The sequence below is a fragment of the Halichoerus grypus genome, chromosome 10, assembly GCF_964656455.1.
Source record: "Halichoerus grypus chromosome 10, mHalGry1.hap1.1, whole genome shotgun sequence".
Taxonomy (NCBI): domain Eukaryota; kingdom Metazoa; phylum Chordata; class Mammalia; order Carnivora; family Phocidae; genus Halichoerus; species Halichoerus grypus.
In genome coordinates, this window is record NC_135721.1 from 76201850 (window position 1) to 76225757 (window position 23908).

At 43.1% G+C, this 23908-nt stretch overlaps 1 protein-coding gene across 1 annotated transcript in view; it reads left to right on the top strand.

Annotated features, from left to right (window-relative positions):
* Positions 1–22211, top strand: part of VWA3B (von Willebrand factor A domain containing 3B) — a 221656-nt gene extending 199445 nt beyond the window's left edge. The window contains exons 23-28 of the mRNA XM_078057455.1: positions 690–801; positions 7329–7453; positions 8669–8806; positions 10994–11094; positions 21103–21431; positions 21506–22211. Of these exons, the coding sequence (XP_077913581.1) occupies positions 690–801; positions 7329–7453; positions 8669–8806; positions 10994–11094; positions 21103–21431; positions 21506–21618 (918 nt within the window). The 3' untranslated portion in view covers positions 21619–22211. The remainder of the gene's footprint in view (positions 1–689; positions 802–7328; positions 7454–8668; positions 8807–10993; positions 11095–21102; positions 21432–21505) is intronic.
* The last annotated feature ends 1697 nt before the right edge of the window (positions 22212–23908 follow it).

Below are 23908 nucleotides of genomic sequence, written 5' to 3' on the forward strand. Positions count from 1 at the left end.
AAAATCGTTTTCCTCTGTGTTCTTCAGACTGGATAATTTCTGTTGATTTGTTTTCAAGTTTCTTTCTTCTGTCATATCATTTCTGTTATTGAGCCCTTCCAGATACTGTGTTTTTTACTTCTAAGATTTTCATTTTTTTCATTTCTCTGCTGAAAACAAGTACTTTACCATTCATTTCAAAAGTATTCAACCACATGGACCTTGTTTATAATTGCTGATTTAAAGTCTTTATCTGATTATTCCAACACCTGGGTCATCTCAGTATTGTGATCTATTGATTGCCTTTTAACTTGAGAATTGGTCATATTTGCTTGCTTTTTAAAAGTATGTTGTATTTTGGATTGTATACTGGATATATTGAGTATTATATTTTAAGACCCTGGATCCTATTTAAATTCTCTGGAAAAGGTTCACTTTTTTGTGTGTTTTAACAAGACTTGATTAGGTTTAGACTGCAAATTCTGTCTCACTTTTTATGGTCATTGGTTCCCATATATCAGTTCATATATTGGTTTTAAGAGCCTATTCCTAATAACATAGGAAGTATTTCAGAGTGACTGTCAAAGTATATGGATGATCTATAATTTTTGATAGTGCGATTCTCAGTAGAGAATCCCAAGCTACGCTGTATCTGTGATTTTCACTGTGTTGATTTTTTAAATCAATTATTAATGTTTTATATTTTTTAGCAACAGAAACCTCAAGGAAATCCAACAAAGAAAACCAAATCAAAAAAATTGGATCCCCTCAAAGGCCAGAAAGTTATTGCAAGATGTGATGAAAATGGCTTTTACTTTCCAGGTAGATATTTTATTTTGTAAGATTCCTATGTTAAATAATATGATATCAGGGACCCGAGGTTCTCAAACTGTGCTTTCCCCAGAACACTGACAATTCATGAGCTGTATTAAGGTATTCCACTTCTAAAATGAACTGATGGTGGGGTTTCTATCTATGTTTATGAGGGGAAATGGGCGGAAAATGTATTTATTTTAATCTTTCATTTGTTTAGTAAAAAATTTTTACTATATGTCTACTATCTTCTATGAATGTAATACTCCTAAAGTGCTGGTCTAGTGTAGACCAGCAGATGAAAATTCTTGTCTTTGTGGAACTTAACATTCTAGTGAGGGAGACAGACAAGCAAGCAAATACATACAATATGTAGTGTGTCAGCCACAGTGTTGTAGAGAAAAATCAAGCTACAAAGGGAATTGAGAGTGTCAACGTAAAGTCTGCAATTTTAAATATGGTGGCCAATGAAGAACTTCTTGGGAAGGCGTTGTGTGAATAAGACTTAAAGGAGAAGGAGCAAGCCATGAAATTATCTGGGGGAAGAGAGTTCTTCTTTTTCTTCTTTTTTTTTAAAGATTCATTTATTTTGAGAGAGAATGTGAGCACGAGTCGGGGGGGTGCAGAACGAGAGGGAGAGAGAGACTCCTCAAGCAGACTCCCTGCTGATCACAGAGCCCAACATGGGGCTTGTTGTGGGGCTTAATCCCAGGACCCCGAGATCATGACCTGAACTGAAATCAAGAGTTGGATGCTTAACATACTGAGCCACCAAGGCGCCCCTGGGGGAAGAGTTCTAAGCAGAGGGAACAGCAGTACAGAGTCCTGAGGCCGGAGTACATATGGCATGTTGGTAGAAGAGGCCAGTGCGGCTGGACCCGAGAGCTTTTCCCAAAAGTTTGTGGGACATGTGATCCTGAAGGAATCAGCCAGCTACAGTTCAAGTGAGAACTTTGTGGACAATGAAAATAATATGTATCTAGAGGTGGAGACAAACATTTTCTATCTGGAGAAATAAAATAGATTATGGCTGGAACCTAGAAGGCAAAGAAAAGGTAGAAAATAATAAAGGTCTTCAGAGAGGGAAGTATGGGGCCATTCATAAAAGGTCATGTTAAGAAGTTTGGACTTTATTGGGGAGCTACATGGAAAGCAGGGAAAAACATAATCACCCTTGAAGTTCACAGAAGCTCTCTCCCCCTGTTGTGTGAAGAGTGGATACAGAGTGGGTTGGAATGTCCCTCAGGTCCCTGGCTTGGGCCATATGGTAGATAGTGGTACGTGCAGGAGATGTTGGTATGCACAGGAAGATAATGATGTGTCTGGGGCATGATGAATTGTAGGTACACTATTAGGTGTTGATATCTCAAAAATCTCTGTCTCCAAACAGGTTTCCTCTTGTGACTCTAGACCCCTATCTCTAATTGCTTCCAATTGCTGAAGTTGTCAGGAAAGCAATTAGAGATAAGGGTCTAGAGTCTCAGGAGGAAATCTGTCTGGAGATAGAGATTTTTGAGACATCAACACGTAAGTGTCATTGATATGGGAAGGGCCTGTAGGGAAAAGAGAGCTTAGGGAGAGAGCCCTGAGGAAGATCCGTGGGGCAGAAAGATGATACTGTAGAAACACAGCTGGTCTTGCATAGGCATTATCTGTCAATCACCAGTTAAAAGAATCATTCTTTATTAATTAAATTTCATTGAATCTTTTTAAGTGGGGAAAAATACTTCAGCAGGAGTTTTGGGTTGCAGCAGGCATATGTGGAGAACTGAGAGCTAGGACATTTTCTTTGAAATTCACTAGATGTGCTTTGGAGCTGACTGGATGAGAGTAATTAAATGTGGATTGGAGCATTTGAGATGAGCTCATAGGCCAAGGCACAAAACTCTTCTTTGTAAGAGCAGGGCCCAAAAACCTTCCCTTTCTCTGGGACCCAGATTTGCTGGGTGGTGATTATGGCGGCGGGGGGGGGGGGGCGCCCTCTGCTTGATTTTCTGAATTGGAGCCCCAGAGAGGGGTCTGAGGCTAATTCGGCAGTTGAATGGAAATGCAGGAAAGGACTGGCTTCCAAATGGCTGCATTAGGGCTTGGGATCAGTTCGCTGGCCAGGGTCCTGGAGAAAAGTAGAACAACTCAAACTTTTCCTCCACACCATTCTCGTGTGATAAGAAATGCCAAAGACCTACTGCTGCCAGTCTGGGGAAGTCGAGAAAGCAGGTAACACCATGGCCGCATGCAATTCCTGAGATCATGTCAGCAATCATTATTGCCCTGTTTTGTTTTTTTTTTTCCTTTAAATATGCAGTTAGAGGCAGAGAGTGCATGCCACCAACAGTTCAGATCTGGCTATTTGAGAATTTTTAATTTGTGGCTGTGATTAAACTCAAATAAGTCTGTGTGGAGGGAATACACATTTGAATTTAGTCATATAATCAGTAATTTGGATGAGTGGCTAGTTAGTAAATACTCACTCAGGCAAATTAAATGATCATGCCTGTGTTCCTGGATGTACTTCATTTCTGTTCCCTCTTCCCCCCTGAAGTCAGTGAATCTTTAATTGGGAACAACCCAACTCATAGAGTTATTTTTTTATAAAAAACAATTTCAAACTTACAGAAAAGTTGCAAGAATAATAGAACTTTTGTATACACTTTACCCAGTTTTGCCAATGATTAGCTTTTGTCATGTTTATTTTACCACATTTATAATTTTATTTTATTCTCTTTCTCTCTACTCAACTCCACACATACACATTATTTTTTCTGAACTATTTGAGATTAGGTAACATCATTATGCCCCTTTACTCCTTAATGCATCAGTGTATATTTCTCAAGAACAAGGGTATTCTCTTAACATAATCATAATAAAGTTATAAGATCCAGGAAATTTAACATTATTATACTACTTTTTACCTGTATATTTCAATTTTGTTAATTGTCTCAATTATGGCTTTATATTTTTTGTCTCTAGAATAGGTCGAGTCCAGAATCATGTTAACATTGGGTTAACATGTCTCCTTAGTCTTCTTTAATCTAAAATTATTCTCTAGCCTTTCCTATCATTTCTCATGATACTGATGTTATTTGAGAGTAAGATCAATTACCTTATAGAATGTTCCTCGGTTAGCTTAGGCTCAGAGTGTGCATTCCTGGACAGCTTGCTATCTAAGTGATGGCATAATGTCATGTCCCTCTCAAGACATCCCATCCAGAGGCACATGATGTCCATTGGCCTCATTAGTGACACTACTTGAGATCACCTGGTTACTATGCATTACTGTTTTCTCCCTTGTGAAAAAGAAGGCCAAACAGAGACTTGCGGAGCACAGCATGATATTCGCGGGTGACACCTTTTTTGATAACTTTTGTCTGGAGCCTTCTAAACATTTCTAATGAAAAATATCTGGCTTTGAAATGTATCTCAGTAGTAGGTGGCTTTGGGGTAATTGGGTCATAGTATCTCTCGCTTCAGGCCAGGTCCACACAGGAGCAGAGCTAGACCGGTTGTTGCTGTCATCGTCGGCAGTCAGGGCAGGGATTTCTGTATGGCTGACTCTCTTCCGGGGTCAGTGTGGAATATTGGGTTAAGGAATGACTGCATTGTTCAGAATGGAAGTGACAAGCCAATAGTCTGGGTCATTAGGATGCTGAAAGGCAGGGAGGAAGACACATTTCAAAACATTATTTTAAGTCATTATTTGTGGGAATCAGGTCCTCCTTCCTGTTCTTCAGTGAAAAGAAGCATTGACTTCAGGAAATCCATGATGATGAAAAGTCTGAGTTGCACAATTTCTGCACTATGCCACAGAAACAAGTTACAAGGGAAGAAAAAGGCAGGTGGCGGAGGCAGGGGAGGAGGAACTGAATACCTTCTCAGGTGTCATGTTTTGGGGTCAGAAAAGCCCAAGTTTTTATTTATTTGAAGTCTGCCTTTTTCCTCTACTAGCCATGTGACTAGAATCACTGAAGTTCTCTGAGCCTCAGTTTCTTTATCCTCCTGAATGAAATTAAAACAGTTAGAACCCCTGTAAGATTGTGGTGTTGATTAAATATGGTAATGTACTGTATTTTTTAAATTGGAAAGTGTGAATTGCATGTAAAGAGTTTTTCTCTCATCCCATGTGAGAGCTTCTCTTGAGAGACAGAAACAACTTCTGTCCTCTCCTGGGGGTCGAGGGAGGTGCTTGCAATTCAAAAACGCTAATGGCAGTTTAAAAACCTTAACAGCAATTCAAAGAGGCAAAAATTAGCCCAGGGGGCTAGAAAGGAAACCTCTGAGGCTGAAGGGAGAAGAGACTATGATGAATAGATGTGCAAAATGACTTTCAGTGGAGTAGGGCAGGTGGAAGGGCTGCTTTTGGTGAAGCAAAAGGAAAGCCTTTCTCGGGAGATGGAATTTAAGCTGGGCTCTGCGTATCAAAAAGTTAGAGCCATAGGTAAAAGATCCAGTCTCCAGCCTGAGAAATTCCTGTTTGGAGCAAAGATTGAGAACTCTTCCTGCGTCTTTCACAAAATGAACTGACCTACCTACTTGGAGTATTTCTGCTGTCTTCTGACCCTTGAAAGTGGGCCACATTTTTGCTGAGGGGCTCAACAGGGGCACATTCCTTTTTCTCCAGCCTGAGTACAGGAGAGCCCCTTGGCTGAGGTGGGGGGCCCAACCTGTACCCAAGGAAGGTGACTGGGATCGCCAAGCCTTCACTGGGAGGAAGCCCAGGCCCCCGAAGTGGTTCCCGGAGACATTTCAGAGCCAGGAGACCCAGTCTCACCTCTCTGGGGGTGAGGACAAAGAGGAACTGCAGCACAAGGGAAAACAGAATTAGATGCTGATCTTGAATCGGGACTTAGAAATGGTAGCAGCTCCTTAATTAGATAGAGAAAGAGCAAATGCAGAGGCTGAGCCATAATTCGACAGGCCCACTCATGGTCCTCCAGCTTCCAGAGCACAGCCAGCCAGGCTGCCCACATGGCGAGGCTGGTTCTAACATTGGGCTGGGAGACACTGGACCAATTTCTGCAGGTGAGCAAAGGCCCATTTCTGCAGAGCTTGTACAAAGAAGAAAACAATGGAAGGAACTAAAAAGAGGTTGTTTTAAGATACCAAAAAGTGTAGATCTAATCATGTGGAGCAGGGTTGGCAGGGTTTTTCTTTGAAAGACACATAGTAAATGGTTTAGACTTTGTGGCGATCCAGTGTCTATCACAGCTACTTCACTTAGGCAAACAACTGAAACCCTGCCTAGGAGGTTTATGAGTAGACTCTGCTAAGTCCCAGAGGCCAAGAATTTGAGGAGGATCACACTGGCCAGTGTGGCCATCATGGCAGCCTAGGCCCTTCACTGTGAACCCTGGGAGGGGGTGTGGGGGCTCGCCAGTGTGTGGGATATGACCTTCTCCTCAATTAGGAGTGGTTCTTCATTGCTTCCCTAATAGGAAGTCTTTCTAAAAAGCAGTGTTTGTTTTTCTAATTAAAAGGATAAAGTCAGTTTATGGCAGCAAATGTGTGAATAATGTATAAAGAATATTTCAAAAACCAAACAACATTTTAATCCAATGAGAAAACACACACCAAGTGGAACTGGTTTTCGCTTGTTGTGTGTATGTGTGTTAAAAAAAAAAAAAAAAGGTTGTCATTTCTTTGGCCATTTAAAACAAGAGACATGAACTCAAGATGAAAAACACCAGCCATTTCTTTGCCACATCAAAGGCCATGGGACTTGGCCAAGGTAAGTGTGTGAACTGGGGCAGCAGTGCCAGGCCCTGGTGTCGTGGGACCCCAGGGGGCACACGCACATTTCTCTCTCAGAGTAGGAGTCTGACTGCAGCTTCATTGCCTGGGGAAGTGTCCCTGTCAAAACTTCCTTAATATTTATAATCCTTTTATGATAGGAAAATAAATCTCAGCTAGAATAAGTGAACCTTAAAACGGGTATTTTTTTTCCCTACTATAATCATCCCTTTGAGTACAGCTAAAAGACAAGGAAACTTCTTGCATCTTTTTCCTTTGTGCCTTTTTTGGTAGTGCATTTTAGGGAAGCCGGAGGATGTGTTCAGCCTAGTTAGCTTTTCATTTATCTGATATTAGATGAAAAGTTGATGATGGGAATTCCTACTTTCTTGGACTTTCACAATTTAAAAACTCTGATTTTCTATATGTGAGGAGTATAGAAGGAAATATGGCTAAAGTAAGTAAATAAGGAAATCAGGTGGTAAGAAGTAGCCAGGAAGAGGATATTTATTTCTAGGAATGACATTCTTGTCAGGATTGCTGCTGGTGATGGCAGACAAACAGCTTCTGCATGTTCTCTGGGCTTCACAGCTCAGCGGTGTCCAGACCAGAGCTGTGCACTCCACCACTTTGAGTCGGTCAACCCCCTTATGCATCGTACAGTATCCACTGTTATCTCCTGGAGAAATCAAAGGGGCATGCTGATTTAAACAGGCCAAGTGTTATAAATTAGCCAACAAGATGGTGCAAGCCTAGGAGAATAGGCATTATTTGTCTTCATATTATATTTTAAACTTCATGCCTTGCAGGCGTTGTGAAGAAGTGTGTGAGCCCCACCCATGCACTGGTGGATTTCAGGTACGGAGACACCAAGGTTGTGCCCACCTCGTTCATCACGCCTATCGGGGGCGCCATGCCCTGTCCCCTGCTCCAGGTACCTGCTCCAGCGATCTTTTCTGGGGCCCTTTCCACCATCCCCACAGTCGTGGATAACAGGATGGCGAGGCCACTGGTGGGCCTCTGCTGAACACCTGGTTGGGCTCCTCCAGGGAGCTTGTGTTTGGGCAGGAAAAGCAGTGACCCCTGTTCGTATGGCCCCTGCCCTGGCAACTTTTTTCCTGCACCTTGATCTGCTAACACCCTGTTAAGGAGCCTCATGACTGCATAGGCTTGCTTACATTAGCCCCTGCGGCCCTTGTCGTTTTACAGACAGCAGGTGGCGGGGGAAGAGAGCTGCTGTAACTGCTAACACCCTGGAAACTTTAACTGCAAAAGATGATATTAAAACCGATGTAAATATCAAGGGCAGAGGTAGAGCTTTCCTTGACGTTGTAGTTAGTTACTGCCCGACCTTGATGCCATAATGCAGTTACACCTGAACACGAATTCCACAGGTTGGCTGGGCTGCCGTGTTCTCATCTGCATATACATCCATGAAAGCTGGACTGCATGGGGCCCATCCTTCCCAGCCCCCAGGCCAGCAGAGGGAGAGGCAGAAAGCTCCCAGAGCTCCAGCACTGCTGTCTTGGACAGCGGGAGCCAGGAGGCAAAGCACCCGATGAGCACTCCTAGGATTCCATGCCAAGTGTCTGTCGGCACCTCCCTGGCCAGACCCAGAGCGCCCACCGGTCCACTTTGCCCCTGACAGTTGGTCCTGTCCATCTGACACATGCCCAGCAACCTCCGCATGCTTCACAAGATTTTCTTTCTGCTAGAAGCTGTCTCTTTGTAACTTTTGCCTATGGACTCCAGGTGTGTGCTTTGGAACATTAAACAAACCTGCTGCTTTACATTGTCTGGGTGGCAGTCCTTGTGAAATAGGTTCCTTCAGCCAGTCTTTATAGGATATGGTTTCCAGAACTCTTGCCAGTTTGCTGGCTGCCCCCCAGCCTGGGATCCTTGTCAGGTGAAGAAGTCCCGTGAAAACTGGGGGCTCCCCTAGACTGATTACAGAATTCCAGGGGTGGCCCAGTGAGCGTGGGGAATTTTCAAACTATTGACTCTTTCTTAGCTGAGAAAATATATGTATTTGAATTATAGCATCAGTACTTGCTAATCACCTTGAAGTATTTTAAAACAGGCTTATGTTGACATTGCTTATAAGATCAACAAGCAAAATATTTGCTATGATGTACGTTCTCATCTACAGGTTGGAGATTATGTCTTTGCCAAAATTGTGATACCCAACGGATTTGATTTCTATGTCCCTGCCATTGTCATAGCACTTCCGAATCAGGATGTGGCCGACGATAAATTCTACACAGTTTTGAAATGCAACAACCGGAGAGTAAGTACTTTCATTGAAGAAAGGGCTTTCTCACTAGGTAGAAAGTGGCTTCCCACCCCCCCAACCCGCCCTCCTTCTGGGCAATGCCTCGCTCTTTCCTGGCGCTGCCAGATGTCCTGAAGGAGTGACTTGCCTAGCTGCCCGTTCCTACTCCTTACGGTTCTGATTCTGCCCACTCTGCAACGCAAAATCTACCCTCACTGAGGTTGCCACGGCTTCCTAACTCCATCGAATGGCCTTTTTGGCTCTCCTTCCACATTTGACAACTGGGGAGACTCACTCCAGTTCTTTACTGTCCTCCCCAGTTTCTTACAGCACCTTTCTCTCTCTCTTCCTTGCCTACCTCTTCTCAGCCTGCTCTGTTCCCCTCCCTGGCCTCCCTATGAATTTCCCTAAACGCTTTAGAAAGCCTCTTTATCAGTTTACATATCTACTGATGTCACTTGTCTGCCTGATGTCCCCAGACACACACGCGCGCGCGCGCGCACACACACACACACACACACACACACACACACACACACACGCTTCTCATCAACCTCAAGGAAAAACCCAGCCTGAACCCAGCGTGGCCCCAGCCCCATGGAAGGCTCACTGCTTCCTGACTACAGTGGGCTTCTCCAAGCCCCTAGTCTTTCCCTCTTTCTGGACCATCCTCCCATCCTCTCTCTGCAGAAACTCCTGTCACCGGAAAGACTCTGCCCAACTGTCACATCCTGCTGAGGCCCTCAGGATTCCTCTGCACACTATACTTCCCCCTTCCCACACTGGCTTCCTCACCAACTCCCAGTTCCTTAAAGGCGGGGACTGTGGCCTATTCATCTTTGTAGCCCCCTGCACAGGCCTCTGATGAAGAGAAGATTCTCAAAATTGCTTTTTAAATTACTTAAATGAATGACATTTCTAATGGAAATAACATTGTCTTGATGGGCCATTTAATATGCCTGGAAAATAGACTAGGAAGCAAAAAGCAAGAAGTAAAATACTAGAGGCTAACTTTATGAAGTTATGTGCCACAGGTACTAATCAGGTGCCACAGGTACTAATCAGGTACTTTATATGTAATGAACAATTGAATGCTCAAAACACTGTGAGCAGGTACCATTATTATTCCCGTTTTCAGATAAAGAAACCGAAGCAGAGAGGTTAAGTCACAGGGGAAGTGGGACAGTGGGCATTTGAACCCAGCCAGTCTGGCTCCATGGCCTACACTCTAAATGTCTGTGCCCAACTGCCTAGTATACAGAATAAAAATATCCAGTCAGTTCTTGCCTATAGCATGAGGTGTATCCATCAGGAGAGGGGTCATGGTAAATGAATTTTAGAATTAAAGGCAAAGAGTAAAGACCATCAGAGTCAATGGCCCCAGAAGCAGTTTCCAATCTGACAGAACAAGAAGGAGAAAGGGGTACCTTCTTATCAACCCAGAGGGAAAAAAAAAAAAAAAAACTTTAAGACAAAATAGACTTTCGTGGAGCTGTTTGGATGACAGTAAAAAGCAGTCTAGAGGGCAGTGGTTGGGAAGCTTTTCTGACATGAGGCACCACTCTGGGGATATCTACTAGGCAAAAGAGGAGAAAGCAAATTAAGGGACTTTTGAAGAGATGTCCCTGGGCACGCCCCAGCATGTGGGGAGAGATGAAGCAGTTGTCCTAGGATCCCTGAGAAAGAGCCTCAAAGCCCAGGAGGGACCTTGGAATTTACCCCAGGGCAGTGAGGCCCTGTAGACGAGAGCGGCGTGGTCAGGGGCGAGACACTGAAGACAGTTCTGGTAGAGATCACGGGGCTGAAGGTGGCACATCTGGCAAGGGGTGGTGGTTATAGTTTCTGAGTCTAGGAAAGAGATGGCCATGGCTGAAGTAAAGGTAAATAGGAAGGTAGCTCTGGGGAGGGATGTGTGGGTGTGCATGCGCATGTGCATGGGCAGACACGTGCATGTACTGGATGGCCTCGCACGTGATCCAGGATATGGAGAAACGACCGGGAGGACTCGTCGATGACGTCGATGACTTTTACTTAGCATATAATTATCAAACCAGACTCTGCCATTTGACTGCCCTCTTAAGTGTCATTCTGAATAGGATAATGGCTAGCAGCTATTGTAATGGATCAAGCTGAAATAAAATTACATCTAAATTGTAGACATTTCTGATTTAAGTTGCATGAACTCTTTTGGTATTGTTACAGGAATTTTGCCCTCGGAGTGCACTTATTAAGATCAGCCAAAACAAGTATGCTCTCTCTTGCTCTCATATAAAATCACCCCCAATTCAGGAGGACCCAAAAGTGTAAGTAGACCCAACTGTTTATACTCCCTGAACTTTATTTATATCTTTGCACCTTTAATCTGTTTCTGAGTTGGGATTCATGATGTCTACATACTTGGGGAGAAAAGCAGAGGTGGAGGACCTCCTGCTTAAAATGTAGTTCTATGATTATTATTCCTTCAACATCACACCTCTTACTTGCTGGTTATTTGTCTATCTGGTTCTAATCTCAAATGCAACATTATTTTACGGACTCTTCAGAAAAACACTCAATCCTGTCATGAACTTGAAGGAATTATTCTCCTTTTAGTTGTAAAGGTTCAAGGCCTTCTAATGAAGTCTCACCATAAAGCAAAGGTTAGATTAAGTTGCAGTTGGGACCAGTCAATTGTCTGCTTCTCCCCTTGCTGGGGAATGAGAATGTGGTGTTGGTCCTGGCTTGTCTGTGCCCAGGTGAGCAAGGGTGGGTGGGTGGGTGGCAGTTTCCAGCGGCTACAGTGGGGTGAATACCTTTTCATCTGAGGAAGTAGGATTGCTAAAAGCTGGAAAGGTAGATTAAAGCAAAGTCAATAAGAAGAAGCTGAGGCCTAGAAAGTAGACAAAAACTGAAGTCCATGGGGCTGACGAGGGGCATCACAGCTAGAGTCAGAGCCATAACCTTGGAGGTGAAGGTGGATTTTGAGCAAGGGTTAGGGAAAGGGATCCTGGAAACATCCTCCAACTTCACTTGGAGTTTGTAAGTTGTCTTGGGTGCCAGCCTTCATTCACCTGATGGCATCACCTTGCACTTCATAAACAAACCATCAGACATTCTCTCCTCCACTTCTTTTCCCCCACCTCTAGGCTTGTAGAAACCTCTGTCTTCCCCGCTGATGTCAAAGTACCTTCTCTCATCCAAGGCTGACCTGCCCACCAGGCTCCAGAGCCTGTCGCCACTACCCAATTCTTGCTCCATCAGTTATCCAGGATTCTCTCCTATCTCCTTAGCTCCTCCCTTGATTCCTTCACCCAGCCAAAACCCAAGTTTGCCTCCACTGTTTACGCACATGCACACATGCATGCACACACACCCCCAGTCCTAAATCCATCGAGCTCCCTTGGTTCAGCAGTGTGATCTGGCATCCTCCCTCCCTTCACAGCCACGCTGTATGTGGGCAGTCTCATAGGCTGGTGTCTCCCCTTGCTTACCTTCTCTTCCCTTCCTGAGGAGGCTTGGGTATTGGCTTCCCCCCTTACCCCCTTGTGAAGCTATTCCCACAGGGGCCACTCAGGACCGCTCACACAGACTGTGCATGCTGTTTCAGTGTAGGGTCTATTTGACTCTCTTGACCACCCCTCCTCCTTCTCTTGAGACCTGTCATGGCTCCTCCTCCCTCTGGATTTCCTCCCTGCCCAATTTCAACCACATCCCTTACTTCCATGACTCCACTTACACTAAGGACCTCATATCTCCCTCTCCACCCCAGACCACTCCTGTGCTCCCGCATCAGAATCGTAGCCTCTCAGAGTGAGACCTGGGATGGACTTTGCTGAAAGCTCCCCCGCTGGTTGTAACTGCAGACTTGGCTGATAAGAACTAAGTGGAAGGGGCCTTGGAAGCTAAGACCTGATTTCCTATCCCAGCCCCACCCTCACTTAGTTTGCGCCCTTGGGCAGGTTGCTTATCATCTAGGAGCTTGTTTGCTTACAGTGAGATTAGGGTGGTGTGAGGATTGGAGATGGTCAGTGTGTGCTTGGGGTAAAGCAGATGCTTAGTCCATGGCAGGAATCCTGGTATTTCCAGCCATCCACCTGAATGTACAGAACCTCAAATTCAGCGCATCTAATAAGTATAGCTTTCCACAGACCCACTCCCATCTCTGTCTGCCCTGACTCAGTTCTCTCTGCCACCTGTCAGTCACAGAGTTGTCCTTGCAGAAATTTGGTCATCATCTTTGGCTTCTTCTTGCCCTTCACCCACTACACCCCATGGGTCTCCCAAATTATATTGATCCTAATTTGCAAATATTTCTCAGCTCTGCTGGACCTGTGCTGCCTTAGGTCAGGCATCTCATTTCCTGAGGCCACTACCTTTGGCCTCCTGCCAATAGTCCCTCCCCCACTTAAAAAATCCTTCAGTCTCCCTCCCTTGCCCCTTCTTATTCTAGTTTAGCCTCTTGTGGGTCTGACCCAGGCCTGCCCCCCTAGCCTCACTTCTCCCTAGCCACCCCCCAACCAACCTCCTACAAGCCCTCTGCACATTAACCATACTAAACTACTTGTAGCTTTTTCCCCATGCCATGCTTTTTCAGAGCTCTGTGCTGTGTATCCCTCCCTGGAATGTTATTCTTTGCCCTTGGCCTCCAGGGGACTCTAACATTGAACTCAGGGGTCACCATCGCTATTCATGTTCTGAGACTCTAGCCATCCTGTGCGCTGAGGTGATCCCACTGCGTCCTGTAGAGGTTTTCATTACAGAAATTTTCCCTTGTGTTGGGCCACATACTTTCTCAGTTTCTCACTCCTGTTAGGCACGTGTCCTTGAAAGCAGGTGCCAGGTTCTATCCACTTCTAAATTATAGTTGTCAAGGTCCAGCTCGTAGGATGTGCCCAATGACTATTTGAAGAATGAACCAGTGAACAAATAAATACTAGTGGATGCCCATGAGAGATGCATGGTTTCACAGAGAATCTTTCCTTAGGTATTATTGTTGAAAATATACACTACCATCCTTCATTCTCTTCTAGATGAGTATAATGTTCATTTAAAATTATAGCACATTTTTTGTTGATCTCAAAATCCTACTCAAACAAAATGATATCCAAATTACAGTACATTTTAAAGGAATATGAATAGATGTGTCTAGGTATTGACCATTTTCCCTAAATTCAACATTATCAATCCTATTTTAGAATTAAAATTCAATTCTTTCTGTGTTTTGAAAAGCCTGTAATTGTTTTCTATCTTAGTCCTGCCCCAGGCCTTATTTAAAGCTCTCAGCTGCTAATTATCTACCCTAGCTTCTAGGGCTTCACACAGCGAAAGTATGCATTAACTCTCCAGTCTCCCCATGGTAACTTCCACTGTTGTTTTGCTCTAGTCGCCTCTGTGCTAGCAAGAGACTGCATTTAATTCTCTTAAGCAGAGGTCACGTCCAACCTGCTAAATTCAGAGTTTAATCTGTCTCTGTTTCCATAATCAGAGCTGACAGGTGTGAGCACACAGACTGAAGGTGCAGGTCTTATTTTGTATCTCCACTGGGATTTCCTTCTGGTAGGTCCTTTCTCCTCAGGAGCGCTTCCTAACTTGCTTTCTAAAGGTACCATCTCCCTTTGGTTTGTCTTTAGTAAGCCTTCACATCATTATACCAAATGAGACCATTAAAAAAAAAATCCTGGTGGGCTTTCTTCAGGGGCTACTTAAAGAAATGTGCTATAGCTTGCAATTCCAACAGAACAGCATTTGACTAAATTTAACTTTAAAATATTGAATCCACTATAACCATCCATTTGGGGTTGATCAGACAGGGGTATATGGCCCCAGGCATGAACTGGGATGCCAGACATTCAGCTCTCTGTCTTCTGCACCTCCACTTTTTCTTCTTTCTTGAGGCCTTCAGTCGTGGGTGACAGGGTATTTCCTGCAGGCCCCTCTTCTTGTTCCTAACTGAGGGCAACACACAATCAAAGACAGGAAGGGAAGTATTCGGAGGGTAAAGGGTTCAAAACTGATTGAATATGGCCAAAGCTGATGCCTAGTTTTAGTTTCAGCTTAAAATTTGACACCTAAATGATTCTGGAGGACTTTGGTCCTCTATCATCCAATAGGTTACCCATATTGCTAAATCCCAAATAACTAGTTCTTAAAGGAGAGAATGTTAGTATCACCACATTTACAATGTGAGATGAAGGGAGGCTCTCACTGGTTTGATTTTCTCTTTCCTCTGCCACATGATGAGTGCATTTTCTGGCAGCCCAGCTGAAGGAGGTGTGCCTTCTGAGAGTGTGTCCGATGGAGGGACGTGATTACTCTTGCCTTACCTACCTTCAGTGATGTCCTTGAGCTTTTTTTCTACACTTCATAGCATAGAGATATCTGTTCTGAGTGAAAATATTCCCCAAACTGGCTATAACTTTCTCCATTTAGAGAATACACATGTAATTTCTCCTAATCCCAAAGTGCAAGCAGACCAGGAGAAATTTCCCCCCACTTGGCATCCTCCCTCCTTGCTAGGCAGAGAGCTCCCAGCAGAGTTGTTCCCTGACTCCTCCCCTGGAATCCTGTTCCTCTCAGAAGGCTGGGGCCTCCGCTGGGGCTGTAGCAGGGGACACATGCCTGGTGGGTTTGATGCTCTGGCTTCTGGTTTTCTCCAGTGAAGGGAAGTGCCTCTACCAGACATTACTCAGTCACCCACTGAGAGGTTGGTTGAGTACAGGCTGGGGACTAGGTGCTCCTCCAGACAAGGTGCCTCTGGCAGGCCTGAGCTGAATCCCTGTACTTGGTGCCGTGTAACTGGCTGGATATCCCTCCCAGCCACAGCTGGGATCCATCCTCCATTCTTGGGCAGATTGCTTCTGAGTCTCCTCCTTTAAGAAGACTCACTTGGAGGGAGTTGGATTTCTTGAAAAAATTAGTAACATTCTAAATGTGATCAGGAAAGCCAGATAGAACTAATCCTTTTCTCTGCTCCAAAAAAAAAAAAAAAAAAATCACTGGACATCTGAAGGAAATGACTGGGCACTGAGATCTTGAAGGCAAGGAGTGTTCTCTTCTTGATGTGTGTTTTTAATTGTGTAGCCTGGGGGACATGGCTGTGTATGAGTCTATGGGAGGGGAGACCACTCTCCTGGGGTTCAGTTGTGTTTTATCCGGGTCTGTGGTCAGCTCCCAATTCCTGAATATTAGCCTCTTGTTGTCTCTCTCTGAACAGTTGAATCATTTTCCATCAAGCCATTTGGATTTAGGAATATGTCCCAAAGGAAATCATAATTCCATGTTGGTTAACATTCCTCCCTTCCTCTATGTAGTGTGGCCTCACATCGTCTTCCTGACAGCAGTGATATTAAGTGGTTGATTGAAACCTCAAGATTCAGCGCTGGCACTGACATTACATGAGATGAATCACTTCCCATAATCTTGCCCAGTCACTGCTGACTATTTTTCCCTTAGAAGGAGCTGTGCATCTGAAATCATTAAGCCTCAGTATGTCATTAATTCCCTCGTCCCTTGTGGTCAGATTAGGAGCCCCATTTCCTAGACTGGAGCAAAGCCCTGAAAAATAAGCAGTTCAGCAGCAAACCCTGTCTGTGAGTGTCCCATATTTTCTGGAGGGACAAATGCCATTGCCTATTTTCAGAAAGCATGCTGTGGGGCCCTAGTATGGGAACAAGAGAGTGTTGAGAGTCATAGAGATTTGTTAGCCCTGAAGGCCAGTGGTAACAATTTGGATGGCAATAGCCTTTTGTATCAGTCTCTCCATTTTCTGCTCCCTCCATTGTTAAAACTCAGGGGCCTTGTGGTCTTTATAAAACATCAGGTCCCCCTGTTCTAAGACCAGCTTTCTGACAGACACTTAGGGCAGAAAAGAAATGAGGCCTCAGAGAACCAGCGAGAATAGCTGAGGAGCTGACACTAATCAAGCGAATGAAGTGGGTTTTGACCCAAGGAGAGTGTGGAGTAGGTGCTCAGCACTTTCTTCCCGAAAGTGGAGCCAGCTGCATCTGAAGAACCCGTGAAGGCACGGTGCTTGGCTTCCCTCATCTTACCCCTCCTCTCTCTGACACACATATGTGATTTTGACCTGTTTATCACATTACTTAAACCTGTAACCTAAAATAATAGGACGCTGAATTTTTCTTGGTTTTGGCATGAGATAAGACAAAAGAAAGCCGTTTATTGGGGCCTTTCCAAGTGTGCTGAAGGGTAACATCCACTGGCTAGAGTCAGGAGCATGGTCACCTTCCCCTTTCCTCAGAGTGGGTTTGGGCCAAGCAGAATGAGGGTGCATGGTGGGGTGGGGGCATTGGATAAGAACTCTCACATCAGATTCGCACTTACCCTGTTCCCCCTCCTGCAAGGGGACATGTCCTTGTGGAATATCTCGAACTTGGTCGACATCAGTCATTCTGGAGAGTAAAATGGGGTAGCTGAGCTGCATCTGCTGACTTGATAGAAAGGTTTTTCCTTGATCAAAATCCTAGTCCGCTTTTTATTCTGATCATGACAGCTTGCCTATGTTTACTCTTATTCCAAAAGTATGCGTAGTTAATATAATTTAAACATTAAAAGCAAGAAGAATAAAAAAACCAGCCATAGTTCCACATTTCAGAAGTAATGACCATTTATATTTTGACATACATCCTTCTAGAGTGTGTTTTCTCTGCTATGTCGATTATTTTTCTTCAAAATAAAAATTTTTGTTTCCCCTTATCATTTAGGACAGTTAAAAAAAATTTTTTTAAATGTGGAGTAAGTGACAATCCTACTGGAATTCTTTTTCCTGAGGCAACTATTAACAGTTTGATGGAAAGGTTTCCAGTTATCTTTATATGTTCGCCATCTTAATAACAACAGGAAAATGTAATATATTGTTTGTGACTTTTTTCCCCACTTAATATATTACTTGCATTTTGGCATGACAAGGACACATTTTATTTCATTATTGCCTACTTAGAATGCAATTATCCAGGTGGTGCATGATTTATGTGACCAATGCCCTACTGAAGGCTAGACATGTGTTGCTTCTTGAGCTTTCCTGCTCTTCTTCCTGGGTTCTTTCCACGATCATCTTCCTGGTATCCTTCAGGTAGGCAGGTCAGCCTCGCTTCTACCTTCATCTTTGGGTACCTTTCTTGCTACTTTCCATTCCTCCTTCTTGTTGCTCTTCTTTCTAAGAGGTTATAGGTGGTAGACTGGACTATGACTGGTCCTGATACCTGGGGAATAGAGGACATCTCTGAAAAGGAAATAGAACATATCAACTTAGTATGCTTGGGAGGGAGGGAACAGTGTGAGGGACAGTTGATGGTAATGTAGGTAGGTTTTTATGTTATTTTTTATTTTTATTTTTTAAAGGTATATTTATTTGAGAGAGAGCGTGCAAGCAGGGGGAGGGGCAGAGGGAGAAGGGAGAGAGAGAATCTCAAGCAGACTCCCCACTGAGCATGGAGCCTGACGTGGGACTTGATCTCACACCTGAGCCAAAGTGAAGAGTCTGATGCTTAATCAGCTGAGCCACCCAGGTGCCCTGGTAGGTAAGATTTTAGATTTTACAGAGCAGGTATGGTGTTACAACCTTGCTGTGTGATTTTAGGATGAGTCTCTGAGACTTTCTGTCTCTCTGATTTTGACTAGTCCTTGTGTATCATATAAGTGGAATCACACAGTATTTGTCCTTTGTGACTAACTTCTTTCACTTAGCATAATGTCTTCAAGGTTCATCCATGTTATAGCGTGTGCCACCATTTCGTCCCTTTTTATGGCTGAATAATATTTTATTGTATGTATATACCCCAGTTTCTTTATCCATTCACCTGTTGGTAGACAGTTGTGTTGCTTCCACCTTTTGGCTATTGTGTGTAATGCTGCGGTGAACATGAGTGTCCATATCTGTTTGAATCCCTACTTTCCTTCTTGTGGATACATACACAGAAGTGGAGTTGCTAGATCATACGGTAGTTCTATTTTTAATATTTTGAGGAGTTGCCATGCTGTTTTACACAGCAGCTTTGCCACTTTATATTTCCACCAACAATGTACAAGGGTTCCAGTTTCTCTATGTCCTTGCCAGCATCTGTTATTTTTTGGTTTTGCTTTTTCTTTTCTTGATCATAGCTATCCTCATGAAGGCCATTTTTTAATCCCTTTTGGGAATTACCTCTTGAGTCTTTGCGCCAATCCTTGAAAAGTATCACATGTGGTGAATCTTGATCCTTTGAAGAGGGACTTGATTGATGTAATTTTCTTTTTAGAAATAACTAAAAATCTTCTCCCACGCTTAATTTTTTCTTCGTAACTTCCAAAAGGATCTGAAGCAGCAATGGTCAAAAGTTATTCAGAGTGAAGCCTGGGTGCTCAAGGTGATAGATACTGATTATGGGAACAAAATAAGTTTTAACACCAGGCAACTGGTGTTTTTAACTCATCCTGAAGGCCCTGAAAAAGGCAAGTTCCCAAAACAGTGTGCCATGAGGGCATGGCTGGAATGAAGTCATGATGTTCCCAAGATCCCTTCTTTGAAAGATAACAGTTCTGGATAAATAAACTGATCAATATATTTTCTTTTATTTTTTTATACCCTTTGACCAACATCTTCCCATTTCCCCCACCCTCTCCCCCAGCCCCTGGTGGCCACCATTTTATTCTCTGTTTCTATGCCACATAAAAGTGAGACACACAGTATTTGTCTTTCTCTGACTTATTTAACTTAATATAATACCCTCAAGGTCTATCCTTGTCACAAATGGCAGTGTTTCCTTCTTTTTTATAGCTAAGTAATATCCCATTATTTATGAATTTTATATGTTTATGGCACATTTTCTTGATCCATTCGTCCACTGATGGACACTTAGGTTGTTTCTATATTTTGGCTAATGTGTACAATGCAGTAGTGAACATGGGGCTACAGATATTTCTTTGAGATAGTGATTTAGATTCCTTTGGATGTATACCCAGAAGTGGGATTGATGGATCATATTGTAGTTCCATTTTTAATTTTTTGAGGAGTTTCCATACTGTTTTCCATAGTGACTGTACCAGTTTACACTCCCATTAACTGGTGTACAAGTGTACAATGGCTCACTTTCTCCACATCCTCAGCAATACTTGTTATCTCTTGTCTTTTTGACAATAGCCATCCTAACAGGTGTGAGGTGATATCTCCTTGTGGTTTTGATTTGCATTTCCCTTTTGATTAGTGACATTGAGCATGTTTTCATGTACCTTTTGGCCATTTGTATGTCTTTTTTTGTAAAAAAAAAAAAAATCTGTTCAGGTCCTCTGCCCATTACTTAATCAGATTATTTGGGTTGTTTTTTTCTTTCAGTAATTAATAACAGTTTATTCTGCCAGATTATTGATATTAAGTTGTATGAGTTCCTTATATAGTTTGGACATTAATCCAGTATCTGGTATATGGTTTGTAAATATTTTCTCTCATTCCTTAGGTTGCCTCTTTGTTTTGTTGTTTGGTTCTTTTGCTGTGCAGAAGCTTTTTAGTTTGATGTAGTCCCATTCATTTTTGCTTTTGTTGCTTGTGCTTTTGGTGTTGTATCTAAAAAATCATTGCCAAAACCAGTGTAGAGGAGTTTTTGCCCTGTGTTATCTTCTAGGAGTCTCATGGTTTCAGTTCTTATTATGTCCATTTCATGTTAATTTTTGTGAGTGTTGTAAGACAGGAGCATGTGGATTTCCAGTGTTTCCAATTTATTGAAAAGACTGTCCTTTCCCCATTGAGTATTCTTGGCTCCCTTGTCAAATATTAGTTGATCATGTACACTATATATTTTCTAAATGGTAAAACTAGCTCTATGACTTCTTAGTCATATCTAATGTCAATTAAATTAAAAATCATATCATTTTTTAATTTGGGGTACTTTTTTCTGATGGTACACCTAGAGTAATTAGGGAAAACTAAGTGTAGAAGAGTGTCTCTGCTGTACAAGCTCCAGTTCAGTATGTCAGGAGAGAGCTGGACTATGATGTGGCCAAGCTTATCCTGGGGTGGACACAGGTCCATTCTGAGGCATGTCAAGGGATTTCTTGGTCAGGAATTGTTGCTTTACTCACTGACTTGGTCAGGACAGGGTTCAAATGACATTAGGTTCTCTGTACTACACGAAGCTCCCAGACATCAAAGATCTGTGGAAATGAACTGCATGGAATAAAGCCCAGCCCAGACTATCAGACCCCATGGGACTTCTGCAACTCCATTCCATAGGAAGAAGTCCAAGGGACAAAGAGCTGAGAAACACCACAGGGCTGGCTTGGACATCTCTGCAGACACAGCAGCCAACAAGACCAGGGTAACACTGCTCTCTCTCTCTCTGTAGGGAGGATGTAAAAACGAAGAACTCTACTTTCTTAATATGTCCACTCAAAGAAATTGACACTGGGGATTTACGAGAGCTAAGACAGGAGAACCCTAGAAAGAAGAAAAAGAAACCTGCCAAGAGGCTGCCTCTCCAGGAGATGGTGTCCTCGGACTCAGATGACTCTTCTCATGGCATCAGGTCCCAAGAGTCCAACCCCAAGAAACACCCCCAGCCCAAGGTGGGAGGGGGACGACATCGCCTATCTCTGGAACACCCTGAAACCTCTCTCAAGAATAGTGCACTTGAGGTAGCTCCCCAGTTTCCAGGCCAGTTTAGTTCCCAGTACAGCAAAAACTCTTAACACCCTTAAATAATGCTGACATCTACCTCCTCAGAGAAGGTTCTCAGCCCAGGGTCTAGGAGTCAGCCAGCCATGCCATTGCTGCCATACCTCCACCTCAAGCAGCCCTGCCCTTCCCTCCTAGAACGACCCACAGCAGCAAAGGGCTGAGGACCATTGCTGAGAAACCTTAAAGCAGTCTAGTGGCAACTGTGTTTAAGAGAGCCAGCATTCTTCCAGGGCTGCCCAGACCTCAGCCCCTCATCACTGTGGAACTAGCCCCTCTGCTGAGGTAAGGCCGCCCTTCATTCTCCCCATTCCTATCCTGTTTGTAAAACAGATACACTTACCTGTTATCCCCCACCTGGATCTCCGGTCTGTTTGTGCTTATTGGCTCTGGCTTTTTCCATTCTTTTTCCTATTATTTTCCCTGTCCTCACCACACCATCCTCAATCTTTTGATAAATTCTACATACCCAGAAGTTGAATCTGACAAATTATTGTCATAGGATTTTCAGCTTTTTGGGGGAAGTTAAGGTAGTTATAATCCAAGCCTGCAGTCTTGTTTTAAATTGATTATCTTATCTGAATTAGGAATTTTTATGACTTAATGTTAAGACTGAAATTAAGACCTAGTAACTTGTCTGAGATCTGCAAAACAAAATTATTGATTTCTGGTCATTTTTATTGAGCCCTTCCTAATTATTTTTGTTTGTAGTCTGTTGTAGGTACCTCTAATTGAGCGTGGAACCAGAATAAAAACTCTTACGTTGGAAACATTTCAAAACTGTTGTATTGTTTGTTTATTACTGTTTTCTTTGAATACATGTTAGCAATAACATAAAAGTATTCACTTCTTTTTATTAATTTCTTAGTAAAATTAGCTTCACTAATTTCAAAAATGAAATATCTCTCCCAAATTCTCTTTTTTCTAGTCAGTAATAGCCCCAGGGCTATATAATAATAGGGTACAGATCATGAATAAGAAAAATATTGGATGCTTTTTGCAAATAGAAAAGATAGATTTTAGAGTATCAGCAAATTTGCAACCTAATTAAAAATGGTGTTTATATACCTGAAAGCTAGGATGTCACCAGGATTATGGCAAAGAAATTAAAGGAGAAATCTATTTCCAAAAATATGAAAGAAAAAGAGAAATCCACTCAGCATCAGGGTAAAAGTAGTAGTGTAGTGAGGAAGGAGTTGAAAAGTGGGGAAATGATCCAGAATAAGGTGTGAGATAGTGTGTGGAGAGGCTTGCTGCCCACCCCCCCCAGAACCCAGAGGTTTCTCATAGGCAGAAAAGCTCTGGAGTAGTCATCAGGTTTTGGTCTGTACAGTGGAGAACTTGTGGGGTAGGGAAGAAACCATTCATCAAGTCATATTCATTCGTGCTTGCTTGCAAGCCTTCATGTAAGTCTGCCTGCATTCCTTCAATTATTTAACAAGCAATTGAGTGTTGACGATATGCCAGGCTCCAGAGAGATACTATCAGACATTTGGAAGATACTTACCTTCTCTGTCCTACCTCTCTTCATCTCCACTTTATTTTTGGACCAGTCACTGTTGTCTGGTTTAGAGGCATGTGCAGGGAATGAAGAACTACAGGACAAATATACATAAGAAAACCTTGTTAATATTACATTACAATGCATGATATTCTCAGTGACGTTAAGTGATATGTGCTGGGGGAAATCACAATAAGAACAGTGTATTTCTACTTCCAGCTGGTGTGGAATAACAGGAACTTGATTTCATTCCCAAACCCCTGCTTGATACAGTTAAAACACTAGGTAGAATGTATGTAACCACAGTTTCCAAAACATTGGACATAGGCAATGAAGTACAGTGATCTCTGAGAAACAAGTGAGGTAAGCCCCATGAGTGTGCAGCTTACTTCCCGGAGTCAGTTTCCACACTGCAGGAAAGGGAGCAGGAACCTAGGCAGAGCCTGGTACCTTCAGTGAATGGAGGAGATGAAACTAGGATTCTGAGAAGACCAAGGCAGCTGGAGTCTACAGGATAGAGGGCTGGAGAGGAGAGAGCTACCCAGAGAAACAACTCCGGATATATGTAGATAAGCCCCCTTGAGTTTTCATCTCTATTGATCAGTACGTGGCTGTGAGGAAACTACTCAAGGCTGGAGAAAGAACTTTTCAAAAAGGTTACAGGGAACAATCCCTATAGCTCACACAGGGCTGGGAATATCTCCTGTTTCTTCCAGTCAGGGTATAAAACAGATATCTTTATTTGAGAGGCCTCGGGTGGAGTACTCAGAAGAGGTTTGCTTCAATTGTGGAACAAAATTGGCCTTAGGCTAAAAGCTTCTCTGGTCCCACATAATAAGGCTTTAAAGCAAGCCCTAGAGGAATCAAACTATTTCCAAGTAACTTGTGTCCCAAAACAAAGGTCAAGAATAATCGTAGGGATAAAAAAAAGACCACGCAATAAAGTAAAATTTACAGTGTCTGGCATTCAATCAAA